The 13,715-nt window shown below is 37.6% G+C and overlaps 2 protein-coding genes across 2 annotated transcripts; both read left to right on the plus strand.

Annotated features, from left to right (window-relative positions):
• On the plus strand, nt 1-3,695 carry LOC139982700 (beta-1,3-galactosyltransferase 5-like). The gene is made up of 2 exons (XM_071995750.1): nt 1-220; nt 2,274-3,695. The coding sequence occupies exon 2, from the start codon at nt 2,289-2,291 to the stop codon at nt 3,489-3,491; it is 1,203 nt and encodes a 400-aa protein (XP_071851851.1). The 5' UTR covers nt 1-220; nt 2,274-2,288; the 3' UTR covers nt 3,492-3,695.
• A 2,843-nt stretch (nt 3,696-6,538) lies between these two features.
• LOC139983409 (beta-1,3-galactosyltransferase 5-like) lies at nt 6,539-9,519 on the plus strand. The gene is made up of 2 exons (XM_071996949.1): nt 6,539-7,146; nt 8,207-9,519. The coding sequence occupies exon 2, from the start codon at nt 8,240-8,242 to the stop codon at nt 9,425-9,427; it is 1,188 nt and encodes a 395-aa protein (XP_071853050.1). The 5' UTR covers nt 6,539-7,146; nt 8,207-8,239; the 3' UTR covers nt 9,428-9,519.
• The last annotated feature ends 4,196 nt before the right edge of the window (nt 9,520-13,715 follow it).

Genomic DNA, 13,715 nt, shown 5'->3' on the forward strand with positions numbered 1-13,715 from the left:
TCAAATATATATAGTCCTAAACTACAGAACATATATTTCGCTCTTATGTCTGATAATGCTTGATTGTACCGTTATTGTTCTAACAACTGTTGTAAGAGCAATGTGTGTATTTGTTACTTAATTAGTCGTTTAAATGCCGTGACGTTATATATGTCCAAGTTACTCTGTCAGTCGTTCGAGGTTGCTCCGAAGGAAATATTAAAACCAGAAACGAGAAAACGTGAGTTACAATTTGATTGATTGAAATCAGGTTTGTTACCTCATAGAAAAAGTTATGTTATATGCAGCACATAGAATAACGCGCGTTATATGCAGCACATTGAATAAGGTATATGTTAAATGCAAAAGCATATTGAATAACGCAAGTTATATGCAGCACATAGAATAAGGTATGTTAAATGCAGCACATAGAATAAGGTATATGTTAAATGCAAACGCATATAGAATAAGGTATGTTAAATGCAGCACATAGAATAAGGTATATGTTAAATGCAAACGCATATAGAATAAGGTATGTTAAATGCAGCACATAGAATAAGGTATGTTAAATGCAGTACATAGAGTAAGGTATGTTAAATCATCATCAGTTCGACCTCGGTCGACCATTATCGTATTAACATGTGCCTTATTCTATGTGCTGCATATAACGTACGTTATTGTATGTGCTGCATTTAACATATACCTTATTCTATGTGCTGCATTTTACATATATACCTTATTCTATGTGCTGCATTTAACATATACCTTATTCTATGTGCTGCATTTAACATAAACCTTATTCGCAGTTAAATGTTAAATGCAGCACCGCTTAGCCGTATATACGTGTATTTTTTTTCTTTATTTTGTCACTTTTGTGTTATGTTTTAGGCCTACATATTCCAGAATTTCCGAATCTATATTGACGTAATTAAGGACATGACTAATCACGTGTTGAAGAGGTTATTGGTACTGTCCCCCTCAATATAAAAAAACAGTTAGTTATTAGTTAATTTTTCTCTTTAAAACAAATGTCTCCATCCAATTGACAAAGAAGACACATATCCAATATCATCTTTAGCTTATATGATATTTGGTATTTGTGATGAACAACTCCACTAAACAGCTTAGGGGGGGGGGGGGGTGGCGGCGAGGGGGGGGGGGTGGGCGTGTTCCCCAGCCTATTCAACCCCAGATCCCTAGGAACACATTATCCATCCAAGATCCGACCTTTCTTTGTGCCAATATAGGATCTTTACACTTTCTAAAATCTTCTTCCGTGTTTGGTTTTTTCGTTTAATATTTTGAGGGCTCCTCTGGAAAGCAGTGCTTTTGCACTGAGCAGGACTACCCTCATTAAAGATGACAATAATATAAAAAAAATAATAAAAAAAAATAATTACGGTAGACTGCAGTTGTAAAGTGTTCCATCATAAGATCTCGCTAAGAAGTGTATACTACTTTAGATTAAAGGGTGTGAAGACTCGCGCAAAAAGAAACGTCTAATGCCGGTAATCTGACCTAGTTTCGTCATGAGGTGTAACAGAAGTGTTAGACACCACCATCGATCCTAAAAAATTACACACACGCAGCTTGCTACCATCGGTAATTAGACAATAGTGTACAGTCAGTACATACAGCTGCGGTCAATACCCACAGCACAGTGTACAAACGATACAGCGATGGACATCGCAGGTCCAGCTAGAAGATAACAAGGTATCACGTTTCATTACTGTCTGCATTTTGTATCGATACGAACAAAACGTCACTTGCAAGCAACGGAAAGTTAACTTTTGTAGATGGCCGCACGCGGTTTGGGGCGAGTCTTCAATAGCTTTAAGTATATTTACAAATCCCATGTATAAACTCACAGAAATAGCATTTAACAAAATATCAAGAGCTTAAAAAAGGAAGAAATTTGAAACACTTATGGCTCAATACCGGTATGTCATATTTTAAATTTTGATCAAATTTTCATCTTTGTATGCGAACCACCCCCCCTTCCCTAGGCACCCGCCCCCCCTAATTTTGAAATATCTTCATAATGAAATCAGACTGAATTCCTAGAAGTGTAGCGGAGTTATTCACGACAGGTATTTATTTCACTTAGACCATTCAACATTGTTATCTTCTGTGTCGCCTTACAGATTTTGAAGGAAGAGGTTATAGATAACGTAATATTCTGTAAACTTGCTACTTCTTATAATGTATTTGTTGTTGTTGTTGTTTGTTGATTATTGGCTTATTTTCCTTTTCTTCTCTTTTCTGTTTTTTGTTGTTGTCACCAACTATTGCAGTTCAAATTTATAGACATGAAGAGGAGAAAAGTGATCGCCTTCCTCAGCCTGCTGCCTTTACTCTCCATTTTGATAATGAGTGAATATTTTTACAGAAAAGTATGGCGGGGTACGTCCCATACTAACCAAGGAAAAGATGGCTTCCTGGAAGGACATATTGGTCTCAGAGACAATATCCAACCTCTCGCAACAGGAAACTCTGCAGGGTTTCACGTAATATCCCAAACTCAGGAAGGAAAAACTGTCCATTGTCCAGTCTGCGAAAAGCCCCATTTTGCAGATGGAAATTCAAACCAAGACAGAGACGAAATCAGATTTGAAAGCTGTCCACCTGTTCATAGAACAAGAAGCTTTGAAACTGCAGTGAATCCTCACGATTTCAAATTGGTACAGAACGAACCTAGTCTCTGCAGCCTACCGCAGATTAATGAAAGCGAATCTGGATCGGTCTTTCTCTTGATACTAAGGTTGACGGAGCCTTCAAACTTCAAGAGGAGGCGAATTCATAGGAAACTCTTAGAGACCGTATCGAGAGAGCAGAATGATCTTGTCATTAAACAAGTGTTTTTAATAGGGACTACATTTAATGACACACATACAAGGTTAATTCAGAAGGAAAGAGAACAGTACCATGACGTTTTACAGGAAGATTTTGTAGACTCGTACTATAATCTGACACTGAAGACTATCATGGGCATTAAATGGGCTAGTATCTACTGCCGTGAAGCATTGTGGGTAATGAAAGCAGACGATGACGTGTATATCAACTTCCAGCATTTGATTGGCTATCTGAAGCTGATGAGCCCCACGAAGCACAGGGTGATTATAGGTAATAAATACACAGATAAACCACCGATACGCGATCCCAAGAATAAATGGTATGTATCGAAGAAGGTGTTCCCCTATGCCAAATATCCACCGTATGTCAATGGCCCATGTTACGTCATATCGGGATGTTTGACTCCGTGGCTGTACAGGGAGTCGTTAGCTGTACCATATCTACCCATGGAAGATGTATTCGTCGGGATACTAGCAAGCAGGCTAGAGATAACCATTGTACATAATCGGTTGTTCTTCCCTGACAGGAAGAAGTATCATTTCGATTGGTTTTATTTGGGAATCGCAGTGCATCTTGTAAGACCGACTGAATTAATGGCCAACTTGGAAGAATATGACACGCATTTAGTTAAGAATAAGAATCTCGTACAACTCCACTAACTTCGGTCAGGCACCCAGTTATATACCAAAATCCATCGGGGGAGTGCGAGGGCAAGGTTCCTGACTGTGGCTTGGCACTAAAAAGTTATCAGCAGACGTGATTCTCAAACAACGTACATTGTGGGCATCCTTCCTTTCTACGAATGCTATTTTTATGTTACTTTTCTGTTTCGGTAAAGTTGATCCAGTATCTACCGATATTCGTGACTCCCCCTCCACCCGCCCCCCTACCCGCCCCTCCCTGCCCACCCCTTGCAGATACCCTGGATCTGCCACTGGACAGAACGCTAGTCAACCACCAAAACACCCCCCTCCCCCCAAAAGAAAAAATACATATAAATATTTTTGTTTTTTATTTTTCCGGTGTATCTCTTCGAAGTATCTTACCAGCTGCCGCCTTTAACATAGTATTTTCTAAGAAATCATCGAACCGTTGCATTGTTTATCGAATATGAAAACGTTAGTTTCAAGTTTTCTTCTTTCTCTAACCATTCAGACGAATTTCGGCAAATCTTTTAGCGGAGAAGGAGATAAAAGAATATTTTAATATGCTGTAGCAGACCTTTAAAAACTTGCACACTGCAGGTTATATTTTCTAGACCACATTTTTTGAAATTTGGAGATATGTCGCTTTAAAAAACATCTGAGATCCATCAATTCAATTGGCTGAACTATTGAGTCTAACACACAGTCCCATTACGTCAGTTCTTCAGATTGAAGTAAGACAATGGTGTCGAACATATACTAAGACTTGTATGTCTCACGTGACATGTTTACCAGGCGTTACAATTTCGTCAAGGACGAATATGGTGTTGAATGTCTTCCAAGGGAGGGAGGGGGGGTAGTTGGTCATTTGAAGTTAAAACAATATTTTGTTTTGTGGTTGAGTTATTAGAATTTAAAATACAAATAGATTACTATTTTTATGTCTGAACTGAGGCGATGTCCTGACTTCATCATGAGCGTCCGCAGACCTTGGAGGGAATACTTTTCCACCTGGAAAGTCAAAGTATAAAAAACAAACAAAAAAACGGAAAAGACAATTACATAGCTATATATAGCTCCCACGGGCTTCGCCCCCACCCCCACCTGGACCTCCACTGGGACTTTCAAATACATTCCAGTGAAACTGAATTTTTCTCTTAAATGTATTTTTTTTTGTGTTTATGTTTTTCTGAAAAGTTAAAATGTTACCGCAGGACTCCCGAACATTTTTTTTACAAAGTTTTTGATATAAAAAATTTCATAAGAAAGTAACGAGAGAGAGGATACTATCGGAATTGTCGACCATTTTATCTAAAAATTTTCACTATTCGAAATTACGACTGTGTACGGAGAGCCAAACGTTCCATAAATGTCGAAAAAGAAAGTGAAGTGTCCAAGTTAATATATATATATATATATGTCCAATTCGATATCAACATGTTACAATTCCATATGAACATGTCGAAACAAAATACCAATATGTCATTGCGTCTATCAACATGTCAAATTCAACATCAGCATGTCGAAAACTTGTAACAGCATGCCACTACTACATTGGTCATGTCAACATTGCTTGCTAGATACAATATTGACGTCGTGCTATAATTTTGGAACATCGGCGCGCGCCAACGTTTCGTTAACGCCCAAAACTGTATATATATATATATATATATGTCGAGATTTATACTTCACTTTCTTTGTCGACATTTATGGAACGTTTGGCTCTCCGTAACTGTGTATACCGCAATTTCGTATCACGAATATATAATTTACCTCAATATGTCAACTTTTTTTTTCTGATTTTATTTTTCGGTTTCCTTCTTCGAACTGTGCACCGCTAATAAATCGACATTGTTATTATCATGTGTTTTTTATTTTTTATAAAAGTCTTGACAATTCGGTTTTGCAAAGTTTAATTTCGACTTCTTACAAGGATCCAGTCAAATGATCTAGTACTGCTGTGGAGTGCATCCCCAATTTTCAGCTGCCCCTCTACCCTCTCACCTCTACCCCTCCCCTTACCCCCCCCCCCCCCCCCCCACGTTCCATCGGCCTATGAAGAGGGTGTTTTAACGGACAACATCAACTTCAGGACAGTAATAAATTGACGTGCAAAGAAAACTTGTGGGAAATAAAAATATGTCCATCAGATGGTGAGGGAGGGGGGGGGGCGGAGGTGTTGAAAATTTGACAATCTCGAAAACCTTCGCTGTATATTATATAACATTATCACGTGGGTCATGGTCCAACCCCCCCCCCCCTCCTTCCCTGTGAATTCTCAGACATTGCCCTCTCAAAAAAATTTGCTAGAAAGTGAAATAAATGTAACTCATATACTCGATCAAAAAATAAAATAAAATAGAAATATAAACACCGCCTTCCTAGCATGTCCTCTAATTAAGGTATATTAATTGTCAAATTAAATACTCTCCAATATTTTAGCAATACATAAGAGGAGAGAATACTTTCCAAAAATGTATCATAAATCGGAGCGGGGGGGGGGGGGTTGCTGCCAGTCAATACTACCAGTCACACATCTAACGCATTTTTCAATGGACGATTGCCCCCCCCCCTCCCACTGGACATCTCTATGCAGTACAAAGGTGCTGTTATATTCGGAATATCGTCATGATAGGTAAATAGGCCTATACCTAACTACCTGCAATTACCCGGCTTTACAGTGTGATTGATAAAACGCTATAGTTCGCAAAATTGATTTTCATTTTTAGAAATTTATTCATAACTCATTGAATTTCCCAAATCGGGTTATATTTTTTACTCGCTGCGGATTTATGCCTCATTTGCAGGACAGTTCCATTTCAACTGAGATATATTCATATATATGTGAAAATGTGCAAACGTGAATAATATTGTTTTGTTTTTTTGCCATGTAGGAAAATGGAGCAAGCTGTAATTTTGACACGAAAGCTGTTTTATACAAACGCTATTCAATAGGGCAGTGAATCGATACGCAACGGGCGTGAACAATGGCTAGGCCTTTACTATATAGGTCGCACAAATCTCACCAGAAATTCAAAAATAAAAAATAAATAAATGAAAAAAATAATGCTCCGACGTGTTGACCATTGTGTATCGTATGTGTAATATGAAGAGGAATCGGCAACCAGTTTATGACATGGCCTTATAATAAATTATTATGAACCAATACTAATTGCGAACTGTGGGGCACAACGAAGGATCTTGGTCGCAAAATTAACACTTTTCAAAGGAGACTATACTCCGTAATATTCTCAACATTAGATGGACCAATATCAATTGGTTATCAAACGATGAGCTCTACAATGAAACCAACCAAACACCTTGGTCATCAATAGTCGCACATAGAAGATTGAGATTTTTCGGTCATGTAGCAAGACTCCAGGAGGACGCTCCAGCAAAGGTTGCTTTAAGAGAAGCATTGTGACATACTGCTAAACCAGTAGGAAGGCCCGTGACTACCTTGCTTGGAAAAAAATAAAGTCGCAATTTAAGGACGTTAACATAAACAATTTCGAGGAAGCAATAAACCTTGCGCAAGTTCGTGATACGTGGCGGAGGTTAATCACTGAGCATGTCGGATAGACGAGACTCAATTTACTAGCCTACTACTACTACCAACCAATACTAAACTGAGACGTTTGTTCGTGCCATTGATGTCCAAGCAAGTCACGTAAGTTCTAATCATATTAAATAAATGATCTTTCAAAGTTTGAAAGTTTTGAAAGCATGGCCGTATCGGCAAATACTTCATTTTGATATGTGTTTTATATATATATAGGCTCAATGAAACGCTCTGTTATTTGTCGACTTGTTTTGAGAAATGGCCCTTTAACATTAAGCATTTGAGGCTCATCGATTGAAGCGGCTGGACATCTTAGTCTAGGACACATAGCTTTAAGACAGTTCATCATGTGTAACACAAAAGATCAATTGGAAACTATAGCAGACTGCTTATAGCCTCAAATATAACATGTCTACCTTTTGATTACGACTTGGTCAATATGAAAGTTAGTGTTGATTAATGTCATTGAATAGTGCTCTGCTGTTATATATTGTCGGTTGAGTATAATATAACATTGATAATATACATTAACATTTATAACTTGAAGTGACGAACCGACGCCATCATTAATATAACTTCCCGGACTTCCCGGAGCATATATAATATATATAATATATATAATATATATATATATTATATATATATATATAATATATATATATATATATATATATATAATAACATATAATATAACTTCCCGGAGCAAGCATCCCGGACATTTATCATACTGTAATATTGATAGAGTGAACAGTTGGAACGAATAATTCGCAATATTACCTTTCAGTATTAAATTCTGAAAAAAAAGTCATCATTTGAACCAAAAAAAAAAAAATGAAACAAGAAAAAATAGCACGAAAGATATTGAAAAAAAGAAGACGCAAAGACCTCAGTTAAAGCCATACACCTCTGGTAATAGATTATTATAAAATACTGTTTTCCGGTGGCAGGCAATGGCTTAAAAAGACACATATTGTTGAAATATACAAATTCTTGAGAAGCTGTAGGTGGTCACACAACATGTGACTTCGTTCATACATGAGTTGAATAACAGAAGTCAAGTTGACCAGTTACGCGAAATAATATCACAAATTTGAAGCGATTTTTAGTTTTGTTATATAGGAAACGATTTTAATATTATTTTCTTCTCTGCCCTTTTCTTTTTTTTAAGCCACTCACTGATAGGTGATAAAAAGGTGTAGTTATGAAGACAAAGATAACCAGGACCGCCTTGCTCCTCTTGTTCGTGTGTTCCTGTTTGGTTATCAGTGAAATTCTTTACAATAGAACATTTACATCCACTCTTAGCCTCAGAGATGAGAAATCCGATGACGGCAAAGAAATAAGACAAGATTATTCGCATCAGATCTTGCAGAACACGTCATTAACTCAGTCAATCCCAGTACTGCGAAAGAACGGCTTTGACTGCTCAAGTGATCACAGGAATTCCTCGAATGGGAACTTAACTATGGAGAAGTTAAGCCACCTACAACATCGGCAAATAACTATCGAACCACAAGAAATTATGAATCCGCATGATTTCAAAATGCTACAAAACGAGCCCGATATCTGCCGCCGGCAAGTGAGCGGTGGTGACTCTCGCGAGGTATTTCTGTTGATACTGAGACTTTCGAAGCCTTCTGACTTCAAGAGAAGACAAACCCACAGGGAGATATTGAACGCATATACTACAAATGAACAACAAGAACAACAAATAGTTAAACAGTTATTTCTAATTGGGAAAACCTTTAATGAAACGACAATATCAGATATTAAGAAAGAAATTGACAATTATCATGATATATTACAAGAAGATTTTGTAGATTCGTATCGAAATCTGACTCTGAAGACTATCATGGGGATCAAATGGGCTAGTATCTACTGTCCAGAGGCATCATGGGTAGTAAAGGCTGACGATGACGTATATATCAACTTTGGTCACATGATTGCGTATCTGGAATTCATTGGTAACGCCAAGAAAGTGATTATTGGAAATATCGTGAACGGTTCACTGCCGATACGCCGTCCGAAAAGCAAGTGGTATGTGTCCCGAGAAGAGTACCCGTCCGACAAATACCCAAATTATGTAAATGGACCATGTTACGTCATTTCCGGATGTTTGACACCGTGGCTATACAGAGAGTCGTTGACAGTACCGTTTTTATCTATGGAAGACGTATTCATAGGTGTACTAGCTGAGAGGTTACGGATACCACTTATCAACAATCGTTTATTTATTCCGAGACTGCTTTATTTCGAATTCGAATTGTTCTACGTCGCTATTATGGTGCATCTGATAAATCCTGACAAGTTACAGGACGATTTCGAGAATTACCAGAAACTGCTACAAAAGTATCTTACAAACTCTACCGAAGAATACTCAAAACAATGATTCATTTTTAGTCATTTCAAGTAACATCATATTTAACAATAGCCTTTTAAAATGTTCTCTTATTAACCATAGTAACCTATATGTATATGTACATGTGTAACTATTTTATTTGTATATGTGTGCTGTATGTGTATGCGCGGGTGTGTGTGTGATTGTGGGTGTCTGGGCGGGTGTGCGTGCGTGCGGGTCAGTGTGTGAGTGAGTAAGCAAAAGAAGGGTGTGGCGAACTCCTCCTAGACCGTTATGAGTCCGACCAAGTTCAAACTTGGTGGGTAGGTGCCTGACCATGTGCCTGCGTGATTGGTGACGTCATATGTCAAAGGTCAAGCAACCTAGAAACTGGTTTTTAGCTATTTTCTGCTTGTCGACATGTAGGAAAAGGCATCAAACCCCACACGATGTGTAGAAAAATGATGAGACGAATTTTAAAATAGGACAGATTTAGGTGTTTAGAGTCGGGGTCGATTGAGGTCAAAGGTCAAATTGGCCTAACTTGTTCGAAAAAGTGTGTCGCGAACTCCTGCTATACTGTAGGTCCGATCAAGTTCAAACTTGATGGGTATAGGTGCCTGACCATGTACCATATACTCGAGCCTGAGTGACTGGCGACTGAGGTCAATGTCAAATACTCAAACACTCATTAAGTCATTAAACAGCCATTTTAGCCTCAAGATATGTAGAGAATAATGGGACAAATATGAACATATTATTTATGTGGTTGTTAAGGGTCACTTCCGTTATGAAGGAGCTAATAATGACAACAATAATAAGCAGGCAGTTATTTCACCGAGACGCCTAAGCCAAACGTGTAAGAAGCAGGAAAAGGCTTATGGATTACAACTTTTACATCGAGTGGCTTCCAATTCGACAATTTTTCAAACGCTCGAAATTGGAAGTCAAATACAATACGATTGTTCAATATCTGTGTATAAAACAGTGCCTATTCATTCAGCGTTTGATTTTCGCGGAATACCAAACATGACGTCACACGGTGACCAGAGGCTCCTTTGGGACCAATCTCTGTTTTCAGACATTCCAGAGGTTCATGTCACGTGACTACCCAAAAATGTCAATTTTCGTGGTCGTTTTTGGATGGGTTAAAGTAGGTTTTCGAAGATTATTTTTTACACATGTTGATTATGAGTATGTAAACTCCCAAATTAATGGAAAATCCCCCCCCCCCCCAAAAAAAAAAAAAAATTGTCTCCATAGTTGGTCTTTAACGCAGATTGGAAGTTTTGTTCTTTCACAATATAGAAAGTCATATCAATTGAGATCTGACACTCCATCGATTGCCCTCTTGTTGTAGCTGTGAACGAAAGCTTGAATAGGCCAAATATTAGAATAAGCTAATATTAGTTTCAACAATAGACTTTGATACAGGCTATTCGAGTGTGAAACTCCTCCTCGCACAGGGCGCTGCTGTTGATTATATAAAACCACAACCAAAGCAAAAATTTTCCCCTTTTCTAACAAGAGCGAGGGTATAGAATATATTTCTGGGTGATTTAGCATGGGTTGAAATGAATTGCATGCATTTGCCATCGATCTAGTTGAATTCGGAGCCGTTTTGGTTTTTGCTAACTTCTAGTATACCGAAGTGATTCAACGTTAACTTAATGCCGTTATAATGGAGCAGCAGCATAAGGTGTTTCATGGTGAATCAAATAATAGGCGAACAAATTAGCGATGACGATGATGATGATGATGATGATGATGATGATGATGATGATGATGATGATGATGATGATGATGATGATGATGATGATGATGATGATGATGATGATGATGATGATGATGATGATGATGATGATGATGATGATGACGATGATGACGATGATGATGATGATGATGATGATGAGGAGGAGGAGGAGTAGGAGGAGGAGGAGGAGGAAGATGATATATATATATATATATATATATATATATATATATATATATATATATATATATATATATATACAGAAAACAGCATCCACCTCCCCTACAAGGGAAATGTTTAACCAGCTTTAAAGTGTAAGAAGGCTAAGTCACATCGGACTCAGAATCTAAGTCTTGTATCGGCGTTTCAGGAGGCCCCTTTAAAACAGCGATTCAAAACCCACACTAAATCTCTCAGACAAGAGAAGTAGCCTACCAAAAAGAGACAGAAGTGTCAAATTATATTATGGAACATGAAAAAGAAGTTTTGCCACAATATATAAGCTGGGAGGTACTAAAGGAATTGAACACACACAAGCATGAATCGAGGAAAAGCTGACAACCCTACGCGCCAACGACAGAATAACCCCCCCTCCCACCCCCCCAAAAAAGTGTCGTCACGGTATAATATATAGGCCTCTCGACTAGTGAAAATTATTTGCTATACTTATTACTATTACTATTATTCTGTGTTTTTATGTTTGTGTATTTGGGTGTTTGTTTGTGCAGTTTCCTTTTGTGTTCATCTTTCGTCAAATTTCAAGGTTTTTTTTTTTGGATGCAGTTCGCAGGAAAAGTTTTGTAAACATCATTGTTCGTGTTTTCGAACTGAGTTCAACTGTACCTTAAACGCTGACTTTCAGTTAAGGCAATTATTTTCAAGTTAATAATATTTTTTTCTACATTTAGCTATAATTCCGGTATTTCAAGATATTCAGACATAAAATATGCATAAATCTTTGATATTGTCCTTTAAGGCTACATTAATGATTTCATCGGCTTCTAGGTAGCAGGCCCGAATGTTTAATATGAATCCATTGTTTTGCAAAATGATATAGGCTAAACTGAACGAAATCATGTTTTTTTTAAAACTCCATATTAATAACAGATCAGCACGCATCATCCATGGGGGACATTCAACGCCAATTTATCCCATGTGTTGCACGTATAAGTTAAAAGGAAATAAGTGAAGAAAATAGTGAGAGTTGCAAATTTTATTCCTTCATCATTCGTTGTCGACTACAATTCACAGCCTCTTAAAGTTTGCCCACCACCTTCCTTTCTTTTTGTTATCTTTAATAAATTTAAAATAAAAACACAATTGATATTAATAACGTTAAGTATTATTAATTTGATATTAGTTTCGTTTCATTCTAGAAATTTACGAGAAATTTTAAAACAACAAATTACCCATAGTGAAAGAGTCCCAACTATACACAGTTCTGCCTGCAGTACATTAAAGGGTGTGAAGACTCGCGCAAAAAGAAACGTCTAATGCCGGTAATCTGACCTATTTTCGAATACGGTGTAACCGAAGTGTTAGACACCACAATCGATCCAAGAAAATACACACACAGCTTGCTACCATCGGTTATTAGACACTAGTATACAGTCAGTACATACAGCTGCCGTCAATACCCACAGCACAGTGTACAAAAATTACAGCGATGGACATCTCAGGTCCAGCTAAAGATAACAAGGTATCACGTTTCATTACTGTACTGTCTGCATTTTGTAGCGACACGAACAAAACGTCACTTGTAAGCAACAGAAAGTTAACTTTTTCAGATGGCCGCACGCGGTTTGGGGTGAGTCTTCCATGCCTTTAAGTCAGCGTGTTATAATGTAAGCAGGAAAATAATCACTTATGATGGAAATAACTTCATGCAAGCAGGGTATTTATTGTGGCATGAACTGATGAAAACAGAGGTCTATATATGTTAAAAACAATTGCTAGAAGTGAACGACAGTAGTATACACTATTCTGTTACAAAAACGTAATTTCAATTTTCATATTACATTATTAATTTTACTCTTAATCTGCATAACTAGAGAAGAAAATAACACGTTATTGGCAATAACAAAAATAGGATAGGGGGAAAAAAACCGCTGTAATGGTGACGTCATTGTCCATCCCAATAGCATTCTTGAATATTAATAAGCTGTGCATAATCATTAATATTCATCAATAATTTTTCAAGTCATTCTTCTGTTGTCTTTTTTTCAGTTACTTAATCATATGTATTTAAACATATTTCTTAACTCTTTTCTTTTTAAAAATGTAAAAACATTCCACAGTCAGGAATTTAATCTGCGTTGAAGATTCAGCCAACAATTTATGAATGAAGGGGGCACATTGTTATTTTGTCTTTCTTAACCTGTAGAGTTTTGGACACATCACTGTGATAGAGATAGCAGAGGGGGTAGGAGAAGTCTGTACGGGGTGATGTGTCTCGTGTACCGGCCTGACTAGGGGCCTGCTATAGTGGTTATAAATCTCAAACTGCACACATACCGTAATAATTCCAGCCCGTACCCACCCCATCCCGCCACCCACCCCCCCCCCAAAAAAAAGAAATTAGGGATC

Source organism: Apostichopus japonicus, chromosome 16, assembly GCF_037975245.1.
Source record: "Apostichopus japonicus isolate 1M-3 chromosome 16, ASM3797524v1, whole genome shotgun sequence".
Lineage (NCBI taxonomy): Eukaryota > Metazoa > Echinodermata > Holothuroidea > Aspidochirotida > Stichopodidae > Apostichopus > Apostichopus japonicus.